The sequence below is a fragment of the Kogia breviceps genome, chromosome 1, assembly GCF_026419965.1.
Source record: "Kogia breviceps isolate mKogBre1 chromosome 1, mKogBre1 haplotype 1, whole genome shotgun sequence".
Taxonomy (NCBI): Eukaryota; Metazoa; Chordata; class Mammalia; order Artiodactyla; family Physeteridae; genus Kogia; species Kogia breviceps.
The window spans coordinates 176,273,089-176,297,285 of NC_081310.1; the positions used below are offsets into that span (position 1 = coordinate 176,273,089).

At 51.1% G+C, this 24,197-nt stretch overlaps 1 protein-coding gene across 4 annotated transcripts in view; it reads right to left on the reverse strand.

Moving 5' to 3' along the window:
- Positions 1 to 24,197, reverse strand: part of ZNF362 (zinc finger protein 362) — a 38,348-nt gene that overhangs the window by 5,797 nt on the left and 8,354 nt on the right. For 2 of the 4 annotated variants that reach the window (XM_059071076.2, XM_067012116.1), the window contains exons 2-5: positions 13,639 to 13,702; positions 13,230 to 13,476; positions 9,721 to 10,042; positions 8,770 to 8,994 (exon numbers count right to left, since the gene is read on the reverse strand). In XM_059071076.2, coding sequence (XP_058927059.1) covers positions 8,770 to 8,994; positions 9,721 to 10,042; positions 13,230 to 13,476; positions 13,639 to 13,701 — 857 coding nt within the window. In that variant the 5' untranslated portion in view covers position 13,702. Of the gene's footprint in view, positions 1 to 8,769; positions 8,995 to 9,720; positions 10,043 to 13,229; positions 13,477 to 13,638; positions 13,703 to 17,401; positions 17,442 to 19,144; positions 19,271 to 24,197 lie in introns of those variants that run through there. The other 2 variants (XM_059071068.2, XM_067012103.1) reach the window with 2 other exon arrangements.

The following is a 24,197-nucleotide window of genomic DNA, read 5'->3' on the forward strand; positions in this document are numbered from 1 at the left end:
TCAGCCTCTGTGTCCTTCCTGTGAGCCCCTTTTTGTCCTCACACTGGCTCTACCATTTACTAGCTGGGTGACCTTGGTCAAACCACTGAGCCTCGGTTTCCTCATCTGCACAATGGGTATAAAAACACAGTCCCTATTTCACTGGGCTTTGTGAAGATTCCATTAGATAATGTGTGGAAGGGGCTTAGCCAAGTACTGGCACAGAGTCAGGGCTCCATCACCACTTGCCAGTATTACTATTATTCATTCATTTAACAATTATTATATCAGGCACCCATGTGCCAGGCACCACCCTGGGTGCTTGGAACATATCCGTGAACAAAACAGAAAAACCCCACTGCCTTGTGGAAACAATGAGCATGAAATAAATAAGTAAAGTGCGTGTAAAAGGTAATAAGTGCTGTGAGAAGAGGCAGAGCAGGTGGGGGGGGGGGTCATGAGTGCATGGGGAGGGTGCAATGTTAAATAGGGTGGTCAAGGTCCTCACTGAGAAGGAGACTTGGGAGCAGTGACTTGCAGGCTGATGGCCGGGCTTTCTGTTGGCTGTTGCGGCTTGTGCTGGTCCAGCAGCCAGGTGAGGATGGAGGAGGACCGGGATGGAATGTGGAAACGGGGCTCAGGGGCGAGGCGCACACACCGGGACGGGAGGCCCTCCCTGCTCTCCTAGGCTTGTCTTCAGTCACCTGCTCTGGCAAACGCTGTGCCAAGCACGTAGGTAATGAAATGCAGACTGGACCTGAACCTCTTTTGCCTAAGCTGCCGATCAGCATTAGGTGGAGGGAGAATCCAGCTCTGACCACCCGGTATGGCTCCTTCCCTAAAGCCACAGCCCGCCCTGGGTTTGCTCCACCCACCAACAGACTCATCAGACAAACTAAGGTCCCCCAGGCCAGGCCCCGTGCTGGCTAGGCTGGAATAAAGAACACTCCCTGCGTCAGTAAGCCCACGACCTTGACTGCCCACTATGAACAGTGACAGTCCGAATTCCCTAGTGTGCCATTCGAGGCCTTTCACCTGTGGTTCGGCCTCACCTCCCTGCTCCTGCACCCTGCGTCCTGGTCAGGGGACCACTTCTCATCTGGCAACCACGGCTGACTGATGCTTCTGCCTGCCACCCCTGTGCCCTGGCTGCATCCTCAGCAGCGAGGCCGCCCCTCCTCTGTCTCCTCTACTAGACGGGGAACCCCAAGGGCGGACGGCTCGTCTCAGGCTGCATGGAGACAGGCCAGGTGGAAATGGGCTGGCCCAGTTCTGAGGACCCCTATTCTACCTGCACATTTGGGGGTGTCACATGTTTGGGGACATCATCCCAGGCCACTGCACCCCATCTCTAAAACAGAAGGACCTTAAGGGTCATCAGGACTGGCTCTGCCTGCCGCCAGAATCCCTCCATTTCATCCCAACTTCATTCCCCTCCAGGGCTGTGGAACTCGGTGGCAGAGGGGACCGAGGGACCCCAGGACATGTGCTGATTTTGTTTTAAATGCCGCAACGCCCACCCCAGAATCCTCACCTCCCACTGCTGCCCAGGTCATGCCTCTTCCCTGCCCCAAGGCTCCAGGCCCACCGCCTCCCTCCACGGCCCCCGCCCCGGCATTCCAAGTCCCTTCCTACCTTCCGTCCGGTATCCAGGCTGATCCTCTTCCAGGCACACTTTTCCCCCAGCTAATACCTAGCTAAAACCCAGACTCCTGTTCTCAGTATAAAAGTCCCTTGATCGTGGCAGCCTTTCCTGACCCCCCAGACTAGACCTGGCCCCTGCAGCCCACCCCTGAGCAGAATCTGTGTGTGGGCATGTATTTTGTCAATGTCTAGTCACTTTTTTCTAAGCTCCCTCCCTCCTTGAGAGCAAGAATGCCCTTGGTCTCGTTCACCACCATCATCCCAGGGCCTGGCATAGGCTCAGAAGAGAGGACTCGGTATATAGGAAGGTGAGATCTTTCCTCCTGAAGTCAGTTACTGACAATAGTAATATGTTCCACATAATCAACAACGCCCATTCCTCAAGGGTATTTCACAAGTGTTTGTTGACTGACCAATGGATGGTTCTCCAGGGACATCAGGCCCTACCTCAGGACCTTGCTCCTCTGGCCTCCTCCACAAGTGCCACAGCTGCCCAGCCTCCTTCCTGGACTCCAGGCCTCAGCCTCTCCCCTCCACCACAGCAGCAGCGCAGGGACCTGACCTTGTCATGGTCTCCCCCACTGTCTCCCCCTTTTCCAGGACAGAATCCAAATCCACACCGCCCCCAGCAAGTCTCTGAGCCTTTGCTCATGCCGTTCCTCCTGCTGGGTACACCATTCCCATCTCTCATGAGAGAGGGCTATGGACCCATCGGACTCGACTCCGATGATCCTTCCCAACCTCCATTACATACTTCCCCCCTTTCATGGAAGTTTTCACATCCACCAGCCTCCTGGTGCATGGTGTGGGTTCCTTTGGCCCAGAGCCAGCCTCTGACCACTGATCTGTCATTATGCATGGCAGCCAGCACTGGGCCTCACAAGGGCTTCAAGGAGCAAAGTGTCCCCGATAACTGGCCCCTGAGCTCTTCACCCCTGAATTTCAAGTCGAGGCCAAGCCCTCAATCCCAATATCAGAGTCCTCTCTTTGCAGGGCATCTCCCCACTAGTGGGGCACCCAGGCCTGACTCCCACATCTGTAGTGATGGGGAGCTCACCACCAACTCCAGATGCAGGGAAGCTGAGCTGAAATCGGGGCCCCTGGGCTGCTCCTTCACCCCCACTGTCCCAGCCCCACCCCGGGGCCCTGAAGACTAGCCCTGCTCTCCTGCCTGGACCTCGCTCCCACCTGAGTTTCTTCTGCAGCCAACATCCCCAGCCCCTTCCCTCCTCCAAGGCGGGGCCGCTCCTCGGTGCTCTGGCTCACATCTCGCTTCTGCCTCCTCTTAGTGGTGTGGCCTTGGCCAAGCGACTGTGCCTCCCGAGCCCCAGTTTCCTCACCTCTAAAACGGGGATAATAATAAGGACTGTAACTTACTGAAAGGGTGTTCCTAAGACAGTTCCACAGCATTAGTTTTGTTTTGGTTTGGTTTTTTTCTGGCTGCACCACACGGCTCGCGGGATCTTAATTTCCTGACAAGGGATTGAACCCGCACCCTCGGTAGTGAAAGCGTGGAGTCCTAACCACTGGACCGCCAGGGAAGTCCCCCCAGTGTTAGTTTTTAATACACTCATGTCTCTTTAAGAAAAACAATTTATGAAAAACACAAAGGGGGAATTTATTCAATGTTTAAATACAATTATCGAGGATTCATTAGTTATCATTTATCCTTTATTTTCCGGGTAATAAGCGGCACGTTATATTGAGTGGCTTCAGTCCCACTGTGCTTTGTAACGAAAACGATGGTAGATACAGTGACAGTGGACCTTCCTCGAGATGGCTGCCTCTCCGTGGCACTTTTCAGATTTGTTATTTCAGATTTGTAAGGACTTTATGGACAGCTCATATGTAAACACCTTATGCAGGGCCGGGCACTTAGGAGCTCTCTGACAAGGAACGGTTGTTGCTCGGATGTTATCACCATCACTATCATCACACTTGAGAACACCTACCCCTGCCACAATTATCACCACACATGTACGCAACATTGCACAGCCAGGAGAAGGAAAACACGGGCAAAAACCACTCTGCAGCCTGAATAAACAAACAAATCCAGGGTCACTTTGTCTAACATACGTTCCCCAAACAGGTAAAACGTTGAGCCCTTTCTTATACCTTACTAACTCCTTCATAAAACTGGGTTATCCCCTGACTTCTGCCTCGTGATATCTACAGAGGTGTGATCTTATCCAGATGCTAACTGCACGAAACTACTGCTGTATCTCTACCGTGAACAGACTCACTACAAATTCCTGTTAATCTTCCCCTTAAATACATGTATTTATAATTTACAGGGCCGATCCTTCTGAAGTCTGGATTTCTGCAAACACTTTGCAAGTCACCTGCTTTTCTTGTCTTGTTGCCTTCCGTTCATAGACAGAGGTCCCACCAAGATGCTCCAGAACTGCCAGCGCCGTTCAATTACATGAACCGCCACATGCTCCCAGCCACATCTGTCTCACCTCCCAGGGGTAGGCTGCTCAACCTGCTTCTAGCTCTATTTTTATTACTTGACTGGGGCTGGTTCTGTTTTGACATGACCTTCTTTTACCCCCTTTATTATTGGCATAATGTTGAGAAGATGGATTTGATTATATGCCCTGTCTGGTTCTCTATCAAGGGGCAAAGAACAGGAGTCTCTGTGGAACGAGAGAAAAGCAACCTGGAATCTGGTTGCTTCTTTATGTTTGGCTTTTTTTGGTTTGTTTGTCTTAAGGATTCTGGGACTTGCGGGCACTAGGGACACAAGCCTCTTTGTCACTGGGGGTTAGGACACATTGGTTTAATTATATACGCCACTGCATAATGACTAATAATTTGTCTCTAAATGTTGATAGGACCCTCTTATGTTGCTTGTTTGGTTTCTAACCGCTATGAACTCAAATCACTCAAAAGAAAAAACTAGAGGGAGAAAAAAATTGTGCCCTCAGGAACAGAGAGCAATCCCTGAACAAGGAACATTCTGACAAAACACTCTCCCCTTGGGCTTCCCTGGTGGCGCAGTGGTTAGGAATCCGCCTGCCAATGCAGGGGACACGGGTTCAAGCCCTAGTCCGGGAAGATCCCACATGCCTCGCAGCAACAAAGCCTGTGCGCCACAACTACTGAGCACGCGTGCCACGACTACTGAAGCCCGTGCCTAGACCCCATGCTCCGCAACAAGAGAAGCCCCGCTTGCTGCAACTAGAGAAAGCCCGTGCACAGCAACGAAGATCCAACACAGCCAAAAACAATACATAAATTAAATAAATAAATTTTAAAACACTCTCCCCTCAAGGGCCTGTGGATTTTTTGTTGCTTGTTTGGCCATGGTCTTAAATAATATTTTCAAACAAACGTCTACTTCTGAAAACACTGGGATTCTTACTAATTATTTCTTGCTACTGTGTTTATTTCCTACCAGACTGATGCTCCTGTCTGCCTACTCTACCAACTTTGTGCTATAGCCTTTCTCAAACCCAGGCCCCACCTTCAGAATAATAAAATATCAAGGTAACTTTTACACCCAGGTTTGCCTGGAGTTTCCAGTTGGCCACTGGGCAACACCAAAGATTTGCTCCCCCGCTTTATAAAAGCTCCCAGTGAGGGCATGTTTTGTATTCTCCACATCTGAATTAGCCAAACACTAGAATGAGAGCCAGGCTATGAAATGTCTAGCATAAGAAAGTTGGCAGATCAAAAGAAAAGAAGCTCAATCTCCCTGAGTTAATTTTATGTGTGTGTATATATGTAATTACATATAATTCACATAAATATAATATATAGTTATATAATATATAATTGCATATAATATATATATATGTGTACTTTTTTTTTTTTTTTTTTTTTTTTTTTTGTGGTACGCGGGCCTCTCACTGCTGTGGCCTCTCCCATTGCGGAGCACAGGCTCCGGACGCACAGGCCCAGCGGCCATGGCTCACGGGCCCAGCCGCTCCGCGGCATGTGGGATCTTCCCGGACCGGGGCACGAACCCGTGCCCCCTGCATCGGCAGGCGGACTCCCAACCGCTGCGCCACCAGGGAAGCCCTATATGTGTACTTTTTAAGATGGATGGAAAAAACCTAACAACTTGTTTTCATGTACAGAGACTAGTACCATTAGTATCCACAGAGAAATGTCTTTAAAAAGATTTTTTTTCTAGATTTGACTATGCTTTTTAGTGCCAATCATAACACGTGCTTTATGAGATCAATTCAAAGACTGTGACAATGTGTCAACACCCCTGCTGCCTATAATATGCTCTGAGTCTGAACAGCTGATCATACATTATACCTTAACAGAGGCCTCTATTCTCCTCCATTCTGATATTGTTGGTTATATAATAAATGGACCAGAGTCATTTAGTCTTATCAACAGGTCTGGTTCCCTCCCTCACACTTGCCTCAAGGCCTGTGCTTCAGGTCCGAGATTGAGTCTTCTGAAAGAAACATCAAGAGCTGACAGCCTCAGTAGAGGACTGTACCAGTGCACTTGGCTCTTTACACCTTGGGAAGACACATGGGGCACAGGCTTCCCAGATGACCCATCACCATGACCAGACACCGCGCAAGGCCAAAGCAGGAACCAAGTCTTTAGTCCAGAAGCAGGCAACTTTGCAGAGCAGCCTAGCGCCCCAAGACTGGGGAACAGGAATTACGACCTAGGACTGGATGAAATTGATTTCATTGTGGTTAATGTTCTATTTTCTAACGGGCATGTGAGAAAACCCCCCCTTTTTTTTTCTTTGATCTATCCCTAATCTTCCATTTAGGAGGCTATATTTGAACAAACTGGAATAGGATATTCCTTAAATGGTGCCTTGCTCCAGCTAAACCTTTAGAATTTGCTGGGGGGGGGGGGCACGGCAGGGGGACTATACAAATTTAACATAGATATAAACTAATGAATTATCAAGTAAATTTTAAAATAATGGTCCCATTGAAAAAACACTACTGACCTTGTCTACAAAACTACTCAGAACAATTGCTAACAAGTATTCAAAGTGCCTTTACTGAGACCCTTTCCTTTTTATGACCATTAGTTTCTGTAAATAGGTTCACTAAGAATCTGTCCTCCAGGGCTTCCCTGGTAGCGCAGTGGTTGAGAGTCCGCCTGCCGATGCAGGGGACGCGGGTTCGAGCCCCGGTCCGGGAAGATCCCACGTGCCGCGGAGCGGCTGGGCCCGTGAGCCATGGCCGCTGAGCCTGCGCGTCCGGAGCCTGTGCTCCGCAACGGGAGAGGCCACAACAGTGAGAGGCCCGCGTACCGGAAAAAAAAAAAAAAAAAAAAAAAAAAAATATTAGAATCTGTCCTCCTTCCTAACAGGATGTAATTGGGTAAATCAAATTTGTAACCATGACCATGCCAGAAATGTCACATTTAAAGACAAATTTGATTTAATTAGGCATAACAAGCCTGATAGTAAGAAACAAGGCCTGTACTTTGTAAGTGGGAATGTAGCCTCCCCAGGCTTCCAGGAAACTGAACTGAATCTACTCCATGGCTTGTGGAATCCTTGCCTTCAAGGTTATGGGAAAAGTCATTCCTGATAGCCCAGAAACGCTGACAAACTTGGGATTCTCCAAAAAGACGGTACCCTTCCCACTACAGGTTGTATAGGCACAACCTGACAAGAGGTGAATTGGATGGATCTTAGCTAGGAACTTAGATAGATGTTAGATTAGATAATATGATAAGAAAAAATTTTTTCACACATACACAGATTAAAATTATGACCTGGGGGCTTTACAAAATCTCCTGACAGAAGTTAACTCTCAAACCCTGGGGTCGCATGCTCTAATTTTAGTAACCATACAACCAGGAGGACTCTATTTATTGATCAGCACCTCATCACACACACCTATGTCCATAAAACTAGCCAAACTTCAGAAAATAAATCCATGACAAAATCAGAAAGTTTCTGAAACAAATCTACGTGGTCAAATCCATGCCTCAGGAGGCATGGGGATGAGAAAAGCAGACTGATGCCACCCTGCCGCTATCCTGTCATTTGTTCCTTACTATCAAACCTACTGATCATGCCCCAAAGTCAGAGAAACAGACAAAACATCTTGCCCCCCCGGGATAAAGCAAACAAAGACAGTGGAGAGAAATGAATAAATAACAACACCACAAAACAAAACCTAAGGTCCCTGTGTCTAGCCTTAGTGCCCAAAATAAAGAAAACCTTGAGCGCTTTCTGTGAGTTACAGACTCCACAGCAAAAACAATTTTAACCCTGCCAATGCTGATATTGGCAGACACACAGCCGTGCTTATAGATATGAGAACCATCATGTGAGAACACTGCTTTGTTTCTTCCCCTCTGAAGAGATGAACTGTAATTTGGTAACCTTTAGTTTATTTATTTAAATACCTATGGTATTTTTATTTGGCGAGCCAGTCTGTCTGATGTTTGTACTCCCCTGCAAAAACCTCTTTCCTTAAAGCATGTCTATCTCGGAATCCCCCTTTCATGCTTTCGACTAGACTGTACACCCCAAGAGGGCAGGAATCTGTGTCTGTTTTGTTCAGTGCTGTATCCCCAGCACCTCGGGGCGTGTCTGGCATACATATTTACAATTCACCTCTTGCACATATTTGTTAAATGGATGAATCATATGCCCTGTAAAAGCCAGTTCTATTTATTCCACAAATATTAAACATATGCCTCAATGTTTATTATGTGCCACCCACTGGGGATGTGGAAACGGAGGAGACCAAGCCCTCACCTTCAAGAACCCTCAGTATATTGGGGGTGGTGGGCAAACAACCAGGCAAGTAGAAGACAGTCTACCCCTGCTGGGATGGGGAAGCCCAGGGCCTGTGGAACCAGCTCAGGGGGGCCAGGGAGGACTTCCTGGAGGAAGCTTTACTGAGAGATGGATAGGAGAGGGCCAGAAAAACAGGAGAAAGGAGGGGGAGGGTGTTTCAGGTAAAGGACACAGCACGTGCAAAGACCTTACAGGTGGAGCAATAGTGGGAAGTAATGTCCACAAAGGCCATATCATAAAAGGCCTCGAATGACAAGCAAATCAGTTTGGTCTTGACCCTGAGGGCAATGGGAACCTAGAGAAGGTCCTTGTCCCTCCTTGCACCAGGTCCATGCACCAGGTGCAGGCTGAGCTGAAACTGGCTGCATCAGGGCAGCACGAGGCCGGCCACTCACCTGGTATGCTGCTGGAGGTGGGAGAGCTGTCGGAAGGACTTATCACAGTAGGAGCAGTGGTAGGGCTTGACGCCCAGGTGGATGCGCAGGTGCTGGGCCAGGTAGGAGGCGTTGGCAAAGGATTTGGAGCAGTGCGGGCACTTGTGGGGCTTGGCCTCTGTGTGCGACTTGGAGTGGATCTGCATCTCAGACTTGGTGAAAAAGGTCAGCGGGCATACCTTACACCTGTGGGCAAGAGGCAGGTTCATACCAGGAAGATTCCGGCTCCCGCCCCTGGCCCCGTGCCTGGACATCTCAGGGGAGACCTTCTATGTCAGAGAGACCTTGCACCAGGGACAGAGCTCTCCTGGGAGGGTCCAGGGGTCACGGTCAGGCCCCCAGCCTGGACACCCTCCAATCTGGAGGCCAAAGCTCTTCCCCCTGGAGACAGATTTACAGCAGGCTGGGGAGCAGGCTTCCACCTCACAGGGAAGAGAGGCTGGTGACTCATGGTTCTGGGGGAGGGGCTCCAGCGCTCCTGGTGAGAGGTTCTCCACCCTGGCTGTACTTTAGAATCGTCTGGGGAGCTTTCAGGAAAGCCTGACCTGGGACCCTCCGCATGTCTCCCCCCAGCAAGTTAAATTGGAACTTCTGGAGGTGTGCCCCGGCACTGGCATTTTGGAAAGCTCTCCAGATGATTCTAACGTTGAGCGTTCAGAACACTGCTTGAAGAGTGTGGGAAACAGACTCTCGACATCCCAGTCTGTGGTGAGGGTGGGCCCCAGACAGAGACCACCTCTGAAGGGTTGTGGGCGGGGTGAGCCAGGAGACCCCGCCCCTCTGGAGCATAGCCCTCACCCTCCGCCTCTGGGTCCCCTCTTTGCAGTGCCCCACTGCTGGGCCCCTGCTGCATCCTGAGGAACTGGCCTCTAACCCAAGCCCACCTGGACGCCGTCCCACTGAGACACCCACCTGTATGTCTTGCCCTCCTTGGCAGTCTCGCCCGAGGCCAGGATGGGGTAGGGGACTACGAGGACAGGCGGCCCCCCTGGATTCTCCGCCTTGATCTTTTTTCGGCCACGCTCGGACTTGGGGGGGCCAAGCAGGCCGTGGCCCTGGATTGTCTTGATGGAGTCCAGGAGGGGGGGGCTGGTGATCCCTGAGATGAGGGTGGGGGACGAGGCGATGAGGCGGCTCTGGCTGGTGGTGGTGGGTGTGGATGGGGTGCTGGTACCCGTGCCCGCACTCGACTCAGACGTGCTCACAGCCGGGGTCCGGGAGGAGAGCCCCAGACCTGCAAAGACACGGGGGTGGGGGCAGGGGTGAGGGGCAGCTGCAGAGGCCAGCTCAGTCCCCACCACCCAGCTGTGTGACTCTGGCAGGTCACCAGCCTTTCTGAGCCTCCCCTTCCCTTTGTAAATTATTACTCAGGGGTACAAATGAGAACTGTGTATGTGTAAGATTCCTTAGATACCTAAGGACTAAACTGAGTCCTATTATCTGTAACAGGGGCACTTTGGAAATCATTCCAACAAAAAACAAACAAACAAACAAAAAAAACTGAGGCACAAAGATGTCCACTACTGTGTTATTTATAATAGTGAAAATTAGAGACAACTGAAGTATGCAATATTAGGGAAGGGCTCAATAAATCGTGATCAATCTCCTCTACTGAACATTAACTGCCCATTTAAAAGGAGATTATGTTTGTAAAAGAAGGAAAATTTTAAGGCACAGAAAAAGTTAAGTAGGAGATGGAGATGCACCAAAATGTGATGTGGATGGTAGAATTAGGAGTAATTTTAAAACAAGTTTTTTGGCTTAACTGTACTTTCTGATTCTTTGACAGTGAACTTTTTCCTTTTTTTTTAAACTTCTGTAATAAAAGTTATTCTTTTAAAAATGAGTGGACTAGAAACATTTACAACATCAGGTAAAGTACACAAAAAAATGAAAATGATATCTATCACATGGTTAAAACTATGCTTTTTTAAAAAAAGAAACCCAAAATCTGTGCATTGAAAAAGATAATATCCAGAGTTGGCATCAGTATTTTGTATGTGTGTCATACATGCTGGGGGTGTACGTTTATCAACCTTAATGGAGGGTGGTTTGGCAATAGTTTATTAAGATTTCAAATGTACAAAACTTGACGAAGCAACTCTAATCCTAGAAATCATCGCCCATAGATATTTATTTGCACATGAGCACAAAGATCTGCGTACTTGGACCTTCCACACAAAACTGTGATCAGACAAAACTGGACACAACCTGCTATTCTCAGCAGGGACTATGTAAAGAGATGTGGTCCATCCTCAATACGGAGACCAGGGAAGCCATGAAAACAAGATAGATGTGCAGTGACGTAGAGAGAATGCCAAAACATGCTGCCAGGTGAAAAAGTAATAAACCACACACACAGTATGAACCCACCTATTTAAAAAAACACACATCCAAACTACATATATATATACAGATAATGTAGGTGTGTGTGAAAGCACAGGAATAGATCAGAGAAGAGACACACCAAAGTAAACTGTGTATAAATTGTGGTTCTCTGTGGGGAGGGAGAAGAATTTGTTGGTAAAAGGAGATATTCATACTTGATCTGCTTCCATATTATTTGAATTTTTTACCTGGTGAATTCATCCATTTTTTACATCTGTGATTAAAGGATAAAATAAAATAAATTATAGAGAAAACATGAAAATGCTAACAACAGTAGGACGAGGGTTAATTTTTTTCTCCTTTTAGCTTGTCTTCAACTTCTAAATTTTCTATAATGACTATGAGTTACCTTTATAATAAAAAATGCACTAAATATGTTTATGATAGAATGGTGAGTAGGAAAAGAAAGTTCAAGTCATGGGTACAGCCCTACCACAAGCTCATCAGAACACGCCCGCATATTTAAAAACAAAACAAAAAAGATGAAAAAGGAAGGAAATGGACTAAAAGGCTCTCTAAGCTGCTGGGTTATGAGCTGGGGATTATGAGTGATTTTCTTTTTTCTTAGTTTCTCTTTTTTCCAAATTTCCCTTAATATGCTTATATTACTTTTTTAATATTACTTTTATAATGAAAAAATAAATTTAATAAGGTCATAATAAGGAGGGAATGTGCAGAGGGTAGCTGGGGCCTGGGGGGGAGGCTCACAGGGCCCCATGGCTCTTGGGCATCTCTGAGAGGCAGGAGGGAGATGGGGAGAAAGGCACAGGCATCTGGCTGGCAGTGGGGCCAGCCAGAGGAGGAACAACAGCCCAGATACAGTGGCCACTGGAGAAAGCCTGTCCACCAGGCTCTGAGGTGGGCACCAGGCAGCCCAGCCTCGTGACACTGCCTAGGATGTCCCCCCAGCCCCCAACCTCAATTTATCCAAGACTAAGCTCACATCTTTCCCCCACCCCGCTCCCCCTCCTACGACTCCATCTCACTGGCAGTGCCTGGGAGTCTCCCTTGCTCCCCTCCCACTCCTCACCCCTACACCCAAGCCCAGCACCAAGCCCTGCCCGCTCTCCCTCCACAACATACCTCACATCTGTCCCCTTCTCTCCATCCCTCTGTGGCTGCCTTGTCCAGGTCACCACCCTCTCCTGCAGCTCTCCCTGCCCCCAAGCCAGTCTCCACCTTATAGCCAGACCCAACTTTCTCACCCAAATCTGAGCATTTCCCTTGCCTACTTAAAAACCTTCCACGCTCCCATTACGCGAGGGTGAAATCCAAGCTGCACAGGTGGCCCCCGGGGCCCTTCACAGTCTGGTGCCTGCTTCCTTTCCAGCCTCAGCAGAACCGGTAGAGCAAAACGGTTCACACATGGGCTCTGGAACCACACTACCTGCCTCTGCCTCTTACTGCCTGTGAAACTGGGCCTCAGTTTGCTCATCTGTTCAATGGAAACGTTAGGGTGAACCACAGGCAACTGTTTCTTTAAGTCAACCTAACAGTAGCCACCTCACAGAACGGCTGGGAGTAATAACATGAATACTGGTGAACGTAAACAGGTGCTCACCTGGAGTTAGCTGCCATATTACAATTGCTATCATCATCTTTTGACCTTCCCTACCCGGACACTGTCCTACTCTTGCTTTCTACACACATACTCGCTCTGCACATGTTATTTCCTCCTGCTGCTCCATTTCCCTAGTCAACCAACAACCCTTCTTTGCAAGGGACTCCTCCAAGGAAGTCTTCCCTCACCCCTCACCCCCCAAGTCTGGTTAGGGCTCTCCTCTGGATTCCTGAAACAGCTACGTGTATTTGGCTTCCTTGGTGATCCCCCGAAGGGCAGTGACCCAACCTCGTCCCATCCAGGTCGCTTAGCCGGGCTCTACGTCAGGGTACAGGATGGAAGTCTGGAAGCTCCACCCCTGCCCCAGGCCCTGCCTGCCCGCCCCGCCCCGCCACAGGGTATACTGGCCACGCCCCTCCCAGGTAGTCTCCGCCCAGCCCTCACCAGCACCCCCGACCCGGCCCCGCGGTACCTGTGACCGTGCTGGTGGCCGGCCGCGCGTGCAGCGCCACGTCAGGCTGCGGCACGGCCTGCGGGTGCAGCCCTGGCACCTGCTGCAGCTTGGGCAGCGACATGACGGCCTGGCTGCTGTCGGCCGGAGCCGGCGGCACGAGGAGCGGCTGCTGCGACGAGGCCGACGTGGGCGGCAGGTGAGGCGGCCGGATCTTCTCCGCCATCAGCTGCTCCTTGATCTTGTTAATCAGGACCAGGTTGTCCAGCTGCGGGCGGGAGAGGAGAGGAGAGGTACTGAGGGGGCTTGGGCCGCCGGGCCACCCGTGAACCCCTCGCCCCTCGCCCCGCAGGCCGCAGCCAAAGCCCGGGGCAAAGCAAAGCACCTCCGAGAGGGGGAGGGTGGCGGGAGGGGCGACGCTCCGTCTTACCTGGCTGGGCATGGTTGGAGGAGGGGGCCAGAAGTAGGGGTTGTTAAATCGAGGTTCGGCCATCCTGCGGGGAGAGAGCGACTGTCACAGGGAAAAGGGCCCTCCCCACCGGCCAGGGGCGAGCCCCCATCAGCTAAACCCACTCAAGTCTGGGCCAGTGTCTGGGATCCCTGCCCCCGTGGGACCCTCACCCCGCAGCGGAGCAGGCCTCCTACCAGGCCCAGTGAACCACATCTCCAGGCTGAAAAGTCTGGAATTCAGGTGTCCCATGGTGGGCCCCAGAGAGCAAAGGTCATATCCAAAACAGAGTACTCCCAGCCACCCGCCCCCCATCACCGTGATGCCCGCAGACCAATCCCTATTCCCCCGCCCCCCAAGGGCCCTGGGCTGCAGAGCCAACCCTATGGATTCCACACAGAAGCCTGCTGTCCAGAGACAAACTGAGAGGTCCTGGGGCAACTTTGTAAATAGCCACAGAGCAGAGGCAACTGCCCCTCCCTGATCCCTGCCCTCTGACCCCTGGCCCCATTAAAACACAGGGGGCAACTTGGGTCATCAGATACAGCCTTTCTGAAGGGCAATTTGGCAGGATGATTTACGGGGACCCAAATGATTACAGTACTGCCTTTTGACCAAAGAAACCGGTACCTCTGGAAAGTTATCCTCAAGAAACAAGCATGGCCAGAAACAAACATTTTCCCTACAAGGATGTGTCGGAACACAGTGCTTCAGGAGGGGGTTGAGGAGGCCTGAGGCTAGGGCAGTGTGGGGCTCTTCAGTAGAAGTATGTGAAAATCTGCCTGGTGGCCCTCACCTCTGGCAAGTTCCTGTGCAGTTAAAAGGGCTTTTCAACCAGGGCAGTATAAAGGGTGGGCCTTCAAAGCTATCTTTGTCGTCCATAGGGTTCAAGTCTTCCTGTGACCCTAGAGTAAGTCAAGAAGTGACTTATAGGAACCATGCTGGACAGAGGCATTCCATTAAGTCTTGCTCCCTATCAAATTTCTCTTATTTATCTCTCCCTTACAGAAATTACTAACTAAATACCTACTGCTAACTAAATACCTACTGGTATTGGTTGCTTAAATGGAACTGTTTCTTATGATAGGCAAGGCTGAAATGAAGTGCCTTTAACCTTTTTTCCTGGCCCTACAAGTGGGAGAAGCCCCTACTGGAATCGCAGGCAGAGGGTTTCAGGAAAAAGCCCTCAATAAGGATGCAACCTAATCAGAACACTTTAAGAAAGATCTTTTATATAAATTATCTCTTGTGATCTTTACTTGAGAAGTAGGCACAGGAGGTATTATCCCATTTTATAGGTGAAGAAACTGAGGCTTGGAGAGAAGGAAAGAGACCTGTCCAAGACCATAGGACTAGGGTGCCAGAGTCAAGACCAGAAATCAGATTTGCTCAAGCCAGTTCCTCTGGGGAACTTGCTTTGCAAACCCCAGTCCTTGGTGGAACAAATATCCACATGCAGATGACTCAATACCTGTATGCAAAAGTCCTTGCCTCTCACTCCCAGCCTGGGGGCCTGCTTGGGGTCCAAGCCTGGCCAGGCTGGGACTCAAGAGTAAACTCCTCTGGGTGGCCAGGGCAGCTCTAAAAGCCCTCCTGCTCCCGCCACCCAGAGACCAAGCTGCCCTTCTCTCCACGCATCCAACCCTGCCCATCCTTCACAACCCAATACCAGAAGCACTTCCTGCCTGGAGTTCTCCCTGACTGCTCCAGATCCCTGGAACTTCTCCTTTCAAAGAAAGACCTCAACACAATAAAAAAAAGTGAGAAGGCTGCCATTTACTAAGTACCCACCTTGTGCCAGGCATACTGACACCAAGAGGCAGGTACTCTTATCATCCCCATTTTACTACTAAGGAAACTGAAGTTCAGAGAGGTGGAGTGACTTGGTCAAGGTCACACAGCAAGTAAGCAGAGAGCTGAGATTCCCACTCTAATCTGCCTGACTCCAAAGTCCAGCTCACCAGTCCCTTAGCTGTTCAGGGGGAAGGACAAAGCATGCTGACTGTAGGACTGTGAATATGTTACGTCCTGTCTTAGAATGGCACAGCACCCACTGCCCATCCACCCAGCAGCCTCAGACCTGTTCCTCCCTTGCTGCTGTCCACTGGGGAAAACGTGAAAGGGTCTGAGCTGTAAAGCCAGGGTGAGGAGGCTCCAGGGCTGAGGGGAAGAGGAGCTGGGGAGCTGCCTCAGAGAGGCCTGGGAATTGGATACATCTGTCTCATTCAGCTTGGCATCCCCGGCACCCAGGCCCAGAAGGTGATCAACAACATGAGTTGTGTGACAGAATGAATAAATGAAGAAATAAATGATCAGAATTATTTTAAAGACAGTCCCACACACTTATCTAGCACTGCTGACAGTGTACAAAGCCCTCTGTATCCAGCAGCATTCTCACCCGGGCCCCAGGAAGCAGGGAAAATCTTCACCCCCCGTTTCACAGAGGAAGAAGGTAGGGCAACAGGAGGGAAGCACTTGCTCCTGGCCACATGGATGGGGAAACGGGAGGGAGCGCTGCGCTGCAGTGTTGGGCATCGGCTCTCTGAGCCTCCGTTTTCCTCATCTGTAAAATGGGATTGAAACAGGCCACTCTGCTTCATTCCTGCCCTGGCCCAGGATTCTGCCCTCTGTACCCGACTGTTCCTCAGACAGTTCTGGGGGAGCTGTCCTCTCCTCCTCTTCAGTTCAACACCAAGTCAAGGCTTCCCCACACTCCACCCTGGTCAGGGAGGTACGGGGTCCCATAGCCGGGATAGAGCATCCTCTCTGCCACTTATCAGGCCCCTGGTCAGCCAGGGACCACACCTAACCCTGGTTGGGGAAGCAGGCACACAGAGGGGAAGGGTCTGCCCTGGGTCACGTAATCTAATCCACACGGCCTCTGCTTCATTTCTCTGTGTCCCTTCTCTGGCTGGGCTTAAGTTACTTAATGATTTGGTCAGTGACCCAGGTGCTGGTGTACATCTACCGTGTGTCAGCGCAGGGAAGGCAGGCAAGGGCGAGAGGGAGCGTCTGCTGAGCCCTTACTGAGTGTCAGGCCCATTGCCAGGTGTGCATCAAGAGCATCTCATGTGAGCCCCCCCAACAAGCCTTCTAGGTGGGTGTGCACCTGTGCAGCCCTGGGACCCGCGTGACAGGGTGGCCGGGGCCGGGCTAAGCCACGCAGACCGTGTGTTGAGGGAGAGATTTTAAGCAGGAGAGAGACTGGTCAGATGTCTGTTTAGGACAGATGGACAAGGCAGAAGGGCATCCAGGCAGAGGCAATAATTTGAGCAGACATGGAGGTATGAGAAGTATAAGGCAGGTTTGGGACAGTGGGCAGCCACCCACTGACACCAAAGAGAGCTGGAGAGTGGTGAGAGACTGAGGCCAGCCGGCAGGGCCTTGAATGCTGCTGGTGAGGAGGCATCGGGCAGTGTGCTAAGCCAGGGAGCCTGAAGCTTGGAGGACCGAGGTTAGAGGGAGGAGCCCGAGGACAGCGCCTAGGGCAGGGGAGCCAGGCCGGCTAGGGCTGAGTGTCCACGCCGGACAGGCAGAGGAGACATGCTGGAGGTTGGGGAGGACATGCAGACTGGCCTTCATGCCCCAGACAGAAACCCAGACTGTGCTTTGAGCCTCGAGACTCACAGCCCTGATCCTTGCAGTAGGGCGAGCAAGCTGTCATTTTGTTTTCCTTGCTCTAAAAGGTGAAAAAAGTTGGATGGGTCAATGAATGAAACACCTCCTAGAGTGCCCACCCACCCACCTGCCCATCCATTCGTTCTGGATACGTCCTCTGGGCGAAACTGGGGACCGGTGCTGGGGAACCAAAGGCAAAGAGAAGAGCCCTGCCCTCTGGGAGCCCTGAGCTAAGGAAGGAAGCACACACATGACCCACAAAAGAACAACTTTTGCCTGTGAGGCCTGCCACGTGCCACCAGGGACCTCCATGCAGTCAGAGCCGAAGGGCTACCTTCTAGTCCTGTCCTTCAGGGCCTCCCGGCCACCTGGGCCCTTTGAGAAGATCTGTGTGCCGTGAGCCCTGGGTTCCTCATCTTCTCAGTCTCTTTCCCAGCTCCCACCCCGCACAGCCTGGGCTCCTCAGGGTGGGCGGGAGCTCCTCTCTTCCACTAGCCTCAGTCCCTGGGTGGCCCATCCACTCTAGGATTTTAAATACCAGCCAAGCCCCAGGTCTCCACCCCCAGACAAGGCTGCCCCCTGGAGCTCCAGGCCCACCTTCCAGTTACCTCCCTGACCACTCATGGGCTGCTCAGACTCAGCAGGCCTGAGCTGGACTTGGTCTCCCCCGAGGATATGTACTCCTCTAGCGATCCCCTCTGAGCAGGGCATTGCCATCTGCCCAGATGGTCCTGCCACAGACACTCATCCACAGCACGTCCCCTCCCTCCCCTCCCAGCTCAGATACACCAGCAGCCACGTCTTCGGGATTCCATTTCCAAACTCTCTCTCAAATCCACTCCATTATCTTCACAAGTCCTAGCTACTATCCCCTCACCTGGACCATGGAACAACCTGCTTTATTTGGAGCCCAGTGTACCCAGGTTCAAATCTTGGCTCCAAAACACCAGCTGTGTGATCTTGGGCAAGTCACTTGCTCTTGCCCCCCAAGTCAGGGATGAGCAGCCCAGAGCACAGGATGGAAAGAAAGGATCAGGGAGGACTTCCCAGCGGAGGTGATACGTGCTTTAGGTCTTAAAGGATGAGTGGGAGTTAGCCGGGCAAGGAAGGAGTGGGGAACATTCCTGGCAAAAGCAGCAGCCTGCGCAAAGGCCCAGGGGTGAGAAGCAACACAGTGCGTGAGGCGAGCTAAAGTGATCAGTGTAGACCGGGAGACAGGACATGAGGCTAGAGCCAACGGCCAGGGTCAGACCTAGAAAGGCGGTTCCAGAATCTGAGGCCTGGAGTCTGGACTTGAAGCAGTAGGTGACGGGACAGAATCTGCGGTTTAGAAAGGCCCCTCTGACTGCTGAGTGTAGACGGGCCCGGAGAAGCCAGGAGAGGAGGCAGTGAGAGGGAACTGGTCGAAGGCCCCCAGGGAATGGAACGGAGATGAGAGGCGGGGGCTACCCTGGGCCAGGGAAAAGGGTGACCAAGGAGGCCTGGCTATTTGGTTAGAGCTGGAGGCCAAGGAAGCATGCAGGTTGCCCTCCAAGGTGTGGTCCAGGAGGTCCTCTGGACACCGACGCAGACAGACAGAGTCACAGGAACATGCAGACAGATAGCACCAAACTCTGACAGGCCAGATCTGTGGTCCCAAACATGGACAGATGGGGACATGGCAACTCCCATGGGCAGGACCCCACAGCCACCAGGACAGAGTCACAGGGGTTTGCTATTACAGGAGGATAAGCGCACACAGCCCCCAGGCAGACCCAGAAGGAGGCAGTGAGGGGTACTCGGGGAAGTTGGGATGAACACGATTGCCTTATTCCCCCAAAGAACAAACCCCTCATTGACAGATTTCAACCTGGAATCACAGGCTCCTTACCTAGAGTGTCCTTTCCCACTTGGTGAACTTCTACTCATCCTTCAAGACCCAGCTCAAGTGTTCCCTCTTCTACGGAGCTTTCCCTGAACCCCCAGTCAGTCACTTCCTCTGTGTTCCCAACAGCACCTTGTATATGGGAATAACAATAACAGTAATAATAATAAATGGCAGCTACCATTGGTTTCAGCACCTACTACTTGCCAGGCACTGTGCTGAGTATGTTACACGCATCATGTCACTGAATTTTCCCAATGGCCCTGTGAGATGTACATTTAACTGAAGAGGAAACTGCAGCTCAGAGAGGTTGACCAACTTGCCCAAAGTCACACAGCTAGCAAGTGATGGAGTTAGGACGTCACCCAGATCTGGTGAAGCACTACAGGGCTGATCACACCCTGGTGCGGTCATGTTTCCCTGGATGACTTCCCCACCAGACTGTGAGGTCTTCACAGGTAGAAGTGGTGCTCATTCACCTCTGCCATTCCAGCATCTAGTCCAAGGGGGTCTCAGAAACTCTTTGTAGAATGAAAAAGCACAATAATACTGACTACCTTTTCCCAAACACTTAAAATAGGCCAGGAATGGTAGCAGGGCATTTTACAGCCATTATTTTATTGTTGCAATAGACCCATTATACATATGAGGAAACTGAGGTCCAGAGAGGTTAAGTAACTTGCCTGAGGTCACAGAACTGAGTCTGGATTGGAAACCAGGACTATCCATCACCCTTTCCCAGGACGGTGGCCTCTGAGGCCAGCCTAGCAAGCTCCACAAAGGGGCAGAAGGGGCAGGGGCACTGAGGAAAGGGCACACCAGGTGCCAGGCCCTGCCACCTGGGGAGGTTCAGGCCTAGACAAACACACACAAAAGAAAATGGACAGCCCAAGGGGGAATGTGATTAGCCTCGCCCGCTGCAGGACAGCAACTTTTGTCCCACCTACCCCATCCCCAGCCCAGCCCAGAGACATTAAAAAATGAGATCTGCCCAGACCCCATGGCCACAGGGGAACTAGCTCCCAACAAAGCAAATGGGAGAGAGCAGGACCCAAAACTGTCCGGATACTATGATTACAAGGAGGCAAAAATAAAAACCTGCGTCAGAAAAAGCTGCAGGGAACCACGCCCAGAGGGAGGCTGGGAGCACTAGGGGAGGCGGCTGGAGCTGATCTGGCTTTTTGTCTTCATTTCTCTAATTTCCAGATACTCTGCAATGTTGTTGTTGCTTTTATAATGAAAACAATAAATTTATTCTTAAAAAAAGAGAAAGCAAGTGGTTGGTAGCCAAGGGGGCGGGGGTAACAGATGGAGGGTCTGGAGGCAGGGAGGAGCAGGGGGGATCAGGGTCAGGGATGGTGGGCACTCAACTGACCATCGCATGCCCGACCCTGCACAGGCCCCATCCTCCAGGCACATATGACCTGCTGGGTCATGGCAGGTGTCGGCAAGGGCTGCCTGGCTGAGGTGAAATTCAACTGGCACTTTGAAGCTGGTCAGGATTCCACAGGGATTATCTCCACACCTTCCCTGCCCTGGTCCGGGCCCCTTTCCGCTCTGGCCTCAGCTATCGCAAGAGCCTCCTCCCAGGGTCCCTCACCTCTACCCACATGACCCATTCCATTCTCCCACTGCAGTCACTGTGATATTTCTAAAATACAAATCAGATCACAATATTCCCCTACTGAAAACCTTTGATGGCTCCGTCCTTCCCTCCAGACAAGGTCTGGATTCCTTAGGCCTTCCATGCCTGGCCCTTGCTGACCTCTTTGGCCTCAGTGGTTATTTCTGCCTTCCACTCTGCCCAGCCAGACCGAGCGCTCCCCCAGTGCTCCACTTCCCTTCTCACTTCCTCACCTCTCCCTGGAACCCTCTGCCCTCCCCATTTCACTGGTCAACTACAACTTATTCCTCAGGCCCCAGTTTACAGGCCACTTCCTCCTGGAAGCCTTCCAGGACTGCTAGGCTATGTCGGGTGCCTCTCCTCTCTGCTCCCTTTGTGCCCTGCATGTTCATCATCAGACCCCTGGCAGTCCATTTTCTGCCTGTTTTCTCGTCCATCTCTGCTGTTGGACATGCTCTCTGTCAGGGCACAATCAAGGCTGAGTCATTTACTTTTAAGCCAAAAAGTACCTGATAAATGTTTGAATGAATGAATAGTCTAGGTAGAGGGAACTGAAAGTGTCATAGCCTAGATAGAGGAAAGTCCCCTCCCCCTCCTCTGAGTCCCCTCCCACCACTCTGGCACTATGTTGTCCCCTGTGTTATATTCTTCCCTATTTTCTGTATCTAAGCCCTATCTTCTTAATTGATCTGAGAAGAGGCTGTGTGCTGTAGAGACTAGCAGACCAAAAAAGTTGTTAACAGCTAATAAACACAGAAAATGGTTCTGCTTCCCTAGCAGTGAAAATTAAATGAGCTTCACATGTTAAAATAGCAAAAAGCAATAAGAAAATGATAATACTCAATGCTGGTGAGGGTATGGTGAAATGGCACTCCCATGCATTATTTCTGGGAGTGTAAACTGGAACAAACATTTCCGAAAACAATCTGGCAATAACGTGTCATGAGCTCTATAAAAATTTTCAGACTTCCTGGCCTAGCGATCCTATTCTTGGTCATCTGTCCCTAGGAAATACCCCAAATATAGCCAAAGTTTTATGCACAAAGCTGTTTGCTTCAGTGGGTTTTTTACAGTAGCAAAAACCTGGAACAGCCAAAATTTTAAACAATATGGGGATGGCTCTGTAAATCATGTTACACAGTGATAGTCTACAGTCGTTGATAATAGCCAATGTTTACTGGCATTGCAATGACTCATTTAACATTCATATCAAACTTACAAGGAACTGAGGCACAGAGAAAGTAGGTAACTTGCCCAAAGTCAAGCAGCGTGTATACGATTTGAACTCAGAAAGTCGCGCTCCGGAGCCCATGTTTTCCACCCTGACACCACATAAATTAAAAAGAGGGATTAAAACCACCCTGCAGTCATTTCGGAAATACTCATGATACAACATTAGCTGGGGGGAGGAAGGGAAGAGTTTTAAATTATTTGTACAGATAGAGCAATGACATCTATATAAAAAGCGGGTGCTGAGGGAAAAGATAGGAAGGAAACACCAAAATGCTAGCCATGGTATGTTTTGGGCTTGGGGTGGGGACAGAAATGGGGGTGGGTTTTGGTTTATTTCATTTCCCTATTCTCCGACTTTTCCGAAGCATGGCTACATGACTTTTTAAGGAATATTTTTAATAAAACTAAAGGTTCAGCTAGCTTTGGCCAAGAGAGACACACCAGCCTCTGCCTACAGCCCCACTAGGATCCTGGCCTCAGGCCCTGCAGGTTTACCCAGGAGGAGAGAGAGAGGGGCTGAGAGAGAGTCAGGGGCTTGCTCAAAGTCCCACAGTGAGCCTCGAGCCCTACCCCAGACCCCAGTCAGGAGTGCAGTCAGAGAGGGACTCCCCTGCCTATCTGGGGACTTCGGGAGCCAAAGCCAAACAAAGGAAAGCCTGCCCACTCACTCACTCTCCTGCTTAAGATCCCTATTGGGTTGCCATAACTTTTGGGGTGTAGTTCAAACTCCCCAGGGTGGTGCAGGGCCTTTGCTAAGGAGGCCTTGCTGGCCACGTGCATCCCTCCCTCCAGCCTCACTAAACTACCTGCAGGTTCCCAAAACAAGTTGCTCTCATGCCACCATGCCTTTCTTTGCACAGGCTATGCCCTTCCACGTGGGGGGCCATCATCCAGTTGGACCCTTGTCAGATGCCCATCAGCCATCAGAAGTCAGCTGAGGTGTCACTGCCTGGAGGAAGCCTTCCGGATTGCCAGCCCTATCCTTGGCTACATTGGCAGCCTCTTCCCTGAGCTCCCACAGCCTCCTGGGCTCCCCTTACCTAAGCACGCATCCCCCTACCCTAGAATTGCCTGATAAGTTATCTGTCCAATCCCCCAGGTGTCAGTGAGATCAGGGCTTGGTTACAACCCTAATATCCAGACTCAGTGGCACAGCTCACCCAGCTCTTCCTTCAGGTCTCAGCTGAAGGTCACTCTGACCCTCTCCTGTTACACATGCCTGTGGCCCCCTGCATTCCCCCTACCCCACCTATGTATCACACCTCTAAACACTGCCTCCAGCCATGACCCTCAAGGACAGGGCCACTGCTGCAGCCCTAGAGCCTAGCACCGGCCACATAGTAGGTGCTTAAGTGCCTAGTTCACTCTAGTTGCTCGATAATGTTCACTGAGGGAACCCATGGGAGGAGGGGGTCTGTCCATGCGGGTCTTGAAGATGGGGAATTCTGCCAGGAGAGCAAGAGGGTAGAGAGCGAGCAGAGGGGCATGTGTGCTAAGACATGGAAAGCTACTAGCTTCCTAGGATAGAAAAGCTTTCTCAAAAATGCCCCCTGCCCCAGGGAGGGGCAACAGGTTACTGCTGGGGTATGGCTGAGCTAGGGGCGGGGGTGCTCCTGGGAAGACGAGCTCATCCCATTGAGGGATGAACAAAGACTGCATGAAGGTGGGACTTACTGATGGCAGGAAGGGGAGATGTCAGGAGAGAGATGCCAGGGAAGGGCAGGCTGGGTGGGAAGAAATGCATGTGCAAAGGCCCCGAGGCAGGAAACCATGTGGCCTCGTGTTTGGTCAGGTGTGGGCCCAGTGCAGGAATTCACAGGGGAAGGAGGGAAAAGTTGCCGGGGCAGTTAATAAAGGGCCAGAGTTCCAGGAGAAAGCACTTGGATGAAATGCCACGCGGGGCCATGTTCAGGGGTCCCTGAGCCAGGAAAGGCCACGGTCAAGGTTTTCAACAGACAGGTCATCACGGGCCCAGAAGGATGGCCCGGAAGGGACAAGCAGGAGATGGTCTAGGAGAGGGAAGCTGAGGTTTCCCACCTTCCCAGCGCTTTGAGACCCCCATGTGCTCAGTTTTCCTCCCATGACCCCTCTGCCCTCCATGTGGCCCCAACTCCACACAGCCAGAGCCCTGAGTCCCAGCTGCTGCCCCCCACCCCACCTCCCAGTACCCAGGCCAGCCTCGGAAACTTGTTCCTGGGAACT